The sequence below is a fragment of the Cetorhinus maximus genome, chromosome 12 (assembly GCF_964194155.1).
Source record: "Cetorhinus maximus chromosome 12, sCetMax3.hap1.1, whole genome shotgun sequence".
Lineage (NCBI taxonomy): Eukaryota > Metazoa > Chordata > Chondrichthyes > Lamniformes > Cetorhinidae > Cetorhinus > Cetorhinus maximus.
The window spans coordinates 68,126,829-68,134,997 of NC_135890.1; the positions used below are offsets into that span (position 1 = coordinate 68,126,829).

Consider the following 8,169-nt stretch of genomic DNA (forward strand, 5'->3'; position numbering starts at 1 on the left):
GGAGGAGGTCGGGGAGGTTAATGTGGATGGGGGTGTGGGATTTTCAGGAAGAAGGGAACGTGCACGTTCACCTGGACATCCCCGAGGGAAAAGGGTTGTGACTGGTAGGTCACGGAGGGGAGGTGGAAGGTGATGCCAGTGGGGTCGACAGTGTTGGGGGAAAGGAAATGGGTGACTGGGGGAGGGGAAAGGACAGGGGAGCTGAAGACAAACGTTAGACATACCATGCTTACCAAATCGAAAGTGAAACGAGAGTTGTGGTGGGCGAGATCAGGTTCTGCATGGGGGTGAGATCAGGGAGTGGGTGGAGATGTAGGTCAGCTCAGATGGACAATTGAAAGTGAACCCCAGCAGGCAGCACTGAAAATGCCCGGGACATTAGGATGAGAGTGATGCGGGAAGGATCCACATGCGTGGGAGAGTGCTTGTACGAGGCTCCAAAAGACCCTGCCACTGTACGCACACTTTACCCCCAGAATCACTCATGGGTCGGCTGAGTGCAGCTGAACTGCTAGTGGAGGGTGGATGCAGGGGGAGGACTCGCAAGCCTGTGAATGAAGCTGAAAGATACCATTACACATTATTCAGTGAAAGTGAATATATTTACAGATTATAAAGTGAAAATGTGTTCACCCGTGCAACCAGCTGTGATCAGAATTTCTTAAATTTTGAATGCCTTAGACTTCAAGGTGCTGCCCTGACATTTGCAGCAGGGGTGGAGACAACCTGTGCAATGTTGGCCCTGTTGCCTCTGATAACTTTAGCATGGGTCCTCAGAGAGCCGAGGCTTTGGGGGCCCCACTTTGCTTTGGCTGTCCTCCTGTGGGCCGGCTGCTCCCCCTGCAGTGACAGAGGATGGGGTTGAGAGGGTCACTGGCAAAGGGGACTCGGAGGGAGAGGGCAGCCTCTGAGATTCCTGAGTGGATGACCCAGGGGTGTCCAACTGCTGCTCCTCCTCCCTTCGGGTGCCCGAGGGCCAAGGCCTGACTCCTTGAGGGGAAGGAGCACCCGGAGGGACGTCGAGGTGCCCCTTTTCCCTCTTGCATTGCCACTTCAGGAACCCACCCATTGCTCCCGTGATGGAGAGCAGGTCTGTGCGCATCTCCGCATTCTGCTGGACCAGGGTCTCCATGGCATCTGTCATCCTCATCATGGAGACCCCCATACGCACAACTGTGGGCACCACTTCATCAGAGAGCAGGCGGACACACTGCTCAAACTCGCGTGCCACTCTGTTGAGGGCTTCCAACAGCTCTGCGTGATGTTCCCCCACCTTATGCTGACTCTCCAGGATGAGTTTGAAGGCCAAATCCAGAGGCTCGTCATCTGACTCAGACTCACAGATGACTCTGCCTCTGCAGTCCTCTGAGTGCTGGGGAGCTCGGCTGAACCTGCCTCCTCCTGCTGCGGACACATGTCCGTGTGGTGACCACCAGATTGTGAACCCGAGCCTGCTCTAGATCTGGGTCCCACCGAGGTGTGTGTCTCTGCACTGGTGCAGGGTGTGGGTAAACGCTGTGACATGTCTTCTAGGCTGCTTATTTCCAGCTCTTCAATGGAGGAGGTGTCCTCTTGGCTGGAGGTGAGGATGTGGATGAAGCTGAGGGACTGGCTGGCTGAGGGTGTCAGTCACTTGGCAGAGCTCCCTGTGAACCAAAGTAGAGATAATTAGTGCATGGCAGCAGGGTCAAAAGCAGGCGAGAGAGCACTAAGTTGCCTTGATACAGGGATGATGTTGTCCAGGATCCTCACGAGGGTGTTCGCCGCAGACCTCACCGTCACCACAGGCACGGTCGACATCCCCACCAGTCAGTGCGATGGCCGCTCCTCAAAGTGAGTGAGGGGTCTAATGTGGGACACTCCACCCCCGGCCTGGGACCTCTTCCTGCTGATGTGAGCCAGCTTCTCCTGCTTGAAAACAGATGGAGAGAGTGTGAGCAGGACACATGGCACTGAGTGGAATGTCTGTGTGGTGAGCAGAGCCATGGACAGGATGAGGACACAAGCTCAAGAGGGTATGAGCCTGATGAAAATATGAGGGTGTATGTGAGTTATTGGTGTTGTCCCTTGAGGTGTGAGATCCCTGTGGATGTGTGATGGCTTTGTGAGTGTGTGAGTTGAGTCATGAGAGGAGAGTGTTACCCTGGCAGAACGGATGAGATCATTCATCCTGTAGTGACACTGGGTGGCTGTCCTTTTTTGCAGGGCATTGGCACTGGCCCCTGGCTACCAAGCCGGTTTGATGATGTTGCTGCCCATCCTGCAGCCAGAGTGGGGGTAGAGGAATCACAAAGAACCTCCATGGCTTCCAAAAGGCACTCGCGGGATGTGTCATTAAACCGGGGAGGGGGGGTGGGGGGTTGCAGTCTTCTTGCCTTTCGGGGCCATGTCTTCTGTGCATTAGTCGTGGGCTGGAAGCACTGAGAGGTGCGATGGCTGCATTTTAAATATGGCACCCAGCAAGAGGAAGCAGCGAGGTAACAGTGTGGCAGGCGAATGACAGCCCGCCCACCATCGAAACGGCATGTTCATCATCGAATGCATGATTAATGAGTCAGATTTGGGACGATATGGCACAAAAACCTGGCATTGCGGCCAGTGGGAAAACCATTCTTTATCCCGCCTGCTACCAGACAATGCAAACTGGGGACGATTGATCTCTGTCCTGGAGTCCATAGAGGATAGTACTGCTGCAGAGACAGTACCTTCCCAGGGTGAAAGTCAATTGGCACCCATGTTTCAGTCCTAGCTGAAAGACCCCTTCCCTCCAGAGCTGGAGGTCAGCACAGAAGCTGTGGCAGGATCTTTAGCACTTCTGAAGCTGCAGAATCCTGTCCAGCAATATTGTCCCCAAGTTTACTGTCTACAGGAAATTACTCTCCTCTCATTACAGAAGTTGAGCCTGGCTTGTCTCCATGAGCTAGATTTTTCAGTTGGTGTGTGGAGGCAGGCCCAACACACCGATGTTTAAAATGACGCATGATGATGTCAGGCGTGCGTCTCGATGTCATCGCACAGTCCCACGATATTTTGCTCAGTGGGCACAAGCCAGGGTCGGCTGCGCACCCGCCGAAATGTAAACTGCCAATTAAGGCCATTAACAAAGTAATTATTGTGATTCTTAATGCTGCCCATCCAACCTTAAGGTTGGCGGGCAGGCAATGCCCAAGCAGCCTTCACGTTTTTTTAGGAAACCTCATCCATGAGCAGGATGAGGTTTCCTGAAGCTTTTATTAAATAAACATTTCATAAAAATAAAAACATGTCCCATCTCATGTGACACAGTCACTTGAGGGGACATGTTTAAATACATTTTTAAATCTTTTATTTAATTATTTTAATATCTATTCAGTCTCCCTGAGGCAGTTCTGTGCCTTGAGATTTCTGTGCTCTTTCATGTGCATGCGCGATAAAGTGCCGGCCCTGACTCTCCTTCCTCCCCCGCCCGCACAGGTAGAGCCGCTACCGCTCATGTCTTACGCTGGGCGGGCCTTAATTGACCCACCTGTGTAAGATGGCGGCGCGGAGCCAATCGCGGGTGATGATCCGCTCCCGCCCAGCCCACCGCCACCTGAAAAATTCTGCCGCATTTCTTCTGAAATTCTTCCAATTGCCCATAGCGCAGCAACCTCACACACAAAGTGTGGCTGTTTTACCGCAGCCTACAGAAATTAGACGGCCCTCCCAAAATATCATTGGGAAATCATCGCTGCTTCTTTTCCTGATAGTCTTACCGGAAGTTTGTCGTTTTATTCCCTTCATCATCTAAGTTTATTGGAATCTCAGATTTCAATGCCATTTCAGTCTTTGACACAGCAGTGGATGATACAGGCTGTGCCAGTCTTTCCAAGAGTTGAAGATCATTCCTTGTCTGAAGCTTCTTCCCAGTGTCCTTCGAGGGAACAATAAGATTCCTCAGTTTCCTGAGCTCTTCTAGACCCAGAGGTCAATTCTCTTCAGTCTTCTCTCTTGGATCAGTCTTTCACTGAAAAGTCCTCATTGTCCTCACAGTTCAGTCATCCTGAAGCCTACACTCAGCTTCCCAGCAATGCTGCTGAAGCGCTGTCCTATTCTGCTGCTGATATCCTACCAGATCCAGACATAAGCCCTCATGTCCCCAAGACATCTTCCCTAAGGGGTGAGAATACTCGAGGAGATTAAATCCCCCAGGCTGTGACTTGGGAAGGGGAGGAACAGGTGTTGGAGTTGGGTAGAATCTTTAGTTGTAAAAAGAGAATTACAGAAATGCAATGTAAATAGTTAAAGATTTGTTAAAAAGTAGATTAACATACTTGGGGGGGGGGGGGGGGGGGGGGTGGGGGGGGCGGTGGGGTGGTGTAGTATAAGGGGTTAACAGATGGGATATGCTAAAGTGTGTCGTTGATGATGTGCGACTGACATCAGTCAGTCATGTGTTAGACTCTCTTGGTAGAGAGAGGTCAGAGCACCATACTTATGAGTAACATGCCTACTCTGTAACCTGTTTAAATGTAGTACTAAAGACAAGTTGTTGAGCAGACACCAGAGTATGTCCACAACCTGGTGTTAAGGAGGCACCAGAGTATGTCTACAGTCTAAGAACCAAGTCCCAAACCTGGAGCCCAAGATGGAAGGACAAATCTCAGAACAGCGTGTAAATATTTTAAAAACCAAGAATGCCTTTCGTGACTTACAGTAAATAGAAACAGAAACAGTGTGGAGTCTCCAGGGGTTATTTTGTGGATAGCTTCTTGGAGGCTGCCCAAAGTTCAGTCTTAAAGAAGAGCAGGGAGCAAGCAAGGTCGTGGGATAGACGAATTCGGAACCCAAGAGATGACTGATGGTTTACTAAGGGGCTTGCAGTCAAAAATCTTTTCAGTTAGTCAGTGTCAAATTGACATTCTTATATTTAATTGTCTTATGATTCAGAAAAAAAACATGAAATAATAAAACATACGATGGGGGAAGGTGGGGGTGAAATAGTAAAACATACGATGGGGGAAGGCAGGGGTGAAGAGAATTTGAGATTATTTAGGAAAAGGAGAGGGATATTGGCCTATTACATATAACAAATCCTCATCCTCATCCTCACCCCCCACCCCAACAACCTAACACAGCCCCATCCCCCACCCACCACACCTCCCACTCCTCACATCCTCCCTTCCAGCCCTCACATCCTCACCCTTACCCCACCCACCCACCATGCCCGAACCTTGCCTACATCTTCCCACTATATTTTTCAATCCTCCTCACCAAATCCCTCAATCCCACTTTCTTATGGCATCCGTCAATCCTACTTACCGCCCTTGCACCATATCTCTCATCCACTTATTCTCCTGCTCATCTTAGCCGTCAATCCTTCCCCTCTCAAAAACACATTCATATTGTCCACCTCCCTCATAACATGTCCACAATTCTTTACGATATGGGGCTGCAATTCTTTATCATGTAACAGAGCTAGTGGCCTATGGGACTAGAAATCTTGTGGAATGAGTTAAAATCCAACTAAGGCAAGTTGTAACATTCAATTGAATAAATTTGGAACTGGAGGACTGCTATAAAATTCCAATTGATTCATTAAAGTCCTTCAGGGAAGGGAATTGCCACTGATATTCTGGTTTAATTGCATGTGACAACAGTGTTACAGTAGACTGTGTTGTGAATTGGGCTAGCATACTGGGCAAATATAATGTTATCTTTGTCACTAGGTCTAACTATCATCACAGTTCAAAGAAGCATCTTTCCAGGCCCAGCAGGAATGGACAGCGTTCACGACCTTTTCAGCTGAGGATATTGGCAGGAAGAAAAACTGGGCTCAACAGGAAGAGAGCTTCAGGGAGGTAGGATCCCCTCTGATCTCCCTCAGCAGCACCACAGGCAGATTCATGGGAGCAAGGAAGAGTTCCACTCTCGAAAAGCTTTCCAGGTATTGTGAGAATAATATTATTAAATGCTGATATTGATCTCAGGGGTAGGTAAGTGTAAATTAAAAGCCATTCTTATAGGCCCCTTGTCTTGTGAAGCTTCAGGTGAGAGACAAAGCCTTGTAGAATGTATCCGATTATTGCTGAACAAAGAGATATACTATCGAAGCTTCTCGCCTTGCCCTTTGCACAGCTTGCAAGCAATACCAACAGTAAAAGGATCAATAATTTATCCTACATGAGGAGAGTGCTGGCTGATTGGCAAGTGGACTCTAATTGGTAGAGATGTTGCCATGGAGAATGTAGCAGAGAATATTTACCTGCCAAGCACTTGTTCAAATTCAAACCAGGCAGGTCAACTCTGCTCGTGGCATTACCATGGGGAATGAACCAGGGAATGGCTGTTCCCCAAGCTTTTGTTAGTTGTAAAAAGCCGCAATGTGTGGACATGCTCCTTCTGCCTGCAAAGGACAGGGCTTTGTGTGCGAATATATGTAGCTTCTAGCATGCGTAAATGAGCCACACTGTGAGCCCGAGTGAATCTTAAATTGGTTGTCAGTGTAATTCTTAGCATAATCAGGATTGTTTAGCAAGTGCTGTCCAATTGTGGAATCACATCTAACGTTGGACACTAGGGGCTGAATTCTATGGCCCCTCCCACCAGGGGGATTTTCCGGTCCTGCCAAAGTCAATGCCTTGAACAGTTTGCTGCATTTTCCAGTCCCACCCCTGCCACAATGGGGCTGTTAAATTCCGCCCTATGTTTTGAGTTTTGCAAGCATGGGCTGATTGGGTATAGTCAGTTATTTGCTTATTGCAGACAGCAAAAGGGACACGCTGTTTGATACGATCCACCTGTCATTGGGACGTACGGCCTACATACATAGCATCACACTGGCAGTTAACTGTTCTCTGCTGTATTCTCCATGATAAGGCCTCTACCAATCAGAGTTCACTTGCCAACCAATCTGCACTGTCTTCTCATGCAGTATAAATTGTTGTTCCCTCTACTGTTTGCACTTCTGTGAATTTGTCCTGATGGGCGCAAGACAAAAAGATTTGACAGCATTTCTCTTTCAGCAATACTCAAGTTCTGTACTGCCAAGCAATTATTATCCAATTGTTTGAAATTTTAGGCAGAACCAGATTAGAATTTCTTGGGATCCAGGATATTAAGGACATTTTGTGGTCCTGTTCACATCCCAATCATCAACATAAACCTAATGTAAAATACATAACCAAAAAAACCCAATGCCTCACATTTGGCTGCAGCCTTTTGGCACAGACCTCAAAGGTTAAACTGCCCCTAAGTCTAGACACCCATGTCAGCCAGACATTGTTGTTTGAGAAGCCTCAGAGGAACAACAAATATGATACATATCAGGATCCAACTTGAGGAGGTAGTCATGGAGCTCAACTCATCTGCATTGAAGAAAGGAGGATTTAAAAAGGTGACAGAAAATAAACTGGTTATTTAACTCAACACAAAATTCGAGGGTGCAGCTTTGAAAATAAAAACCCTGAGTGAATCGGCAGATGAAATTTTCCTTCCCATGAATATGAGACTTGAATCTCAACAAAACCAGTGCGAGTTGAAATAGTTCATTCCTCCAGAGAGAAGCTGGGGAAATCCTGATAATGGGGCAAATTGTACATGAGCTTGGGAAATTCTAACAGACTGGTCGCCTTTTTTAAATGGGTGGGAAACTTGGACAGACTGATCGCCTTTAAGGCAGAACACAGGTTGTGCATGAGCCCTGACCATACATCAGAGAATGGGCTGTGCTGACTAGTGTATTCAGGACAAGCTCAACTTGTAGGGCCATATTACGACATTGGTACTTGAGAAGACAAGATTTTCGTGTGTCAACATTGAGTACACCTGGTGCAAAAGCAAAATTATTGTGGGTGCAGGAAATCTGGCATACAAAACAGAAAGAGCTGGAAATATTCAGCAGGTCAGGCAGCATCTGTCAGGGAGAGAAACAGAGTTAACAGGTCGACTTTTACACCACCCCCAGGAGGACGAGGGGCTTAAAATCAGGTAGTATGGCAGGGGTGCCATGCCTGTTGCATATGCATTGGGTGGCCTGCCCGCCCACCCTTGGGCCAGTTATGGCCCTTTAGTGGTAGTAATCCAGAGACCCTGGGTAATGCTCTGGGGACCTGGGTTCAAATCCCACCATGGCAGATGGTAAAAATTGAATTCAATAAAAATCTGGGCTTAAATTTCTGATGATGACCATGAAACCATTGCTGATTGCCA

At 48.1% G+C, this 8,169-nt stretch overlaps 1 protein-coding gene across 1 annotated transcript in view; it reads right to left on the reverse strand.

Annotated features, from left to right (window-relative positions):
• Positions 1 to 3,762, reverse strand: part of LOC144687982 (glutathione hydrolase 5 proenzyme-like) — a 50,766-nt gene extending 47,004 nt beyond the window's left edge. Inside the window, exon 1 of the mRNA XM_078554642.1 lies at positions 3,735 to 3,762. Within this exon, the coding sequence (XP_078410768.1) occupies positions 3,735 to 3,762 (28 nt within the window). The remainder of the gene's footprint in view (positions 1 to 3,734) is intronic.
• Between the last annotated feature and the right edge of the window lie 4,407 nt (positions 3,763 to 8,169).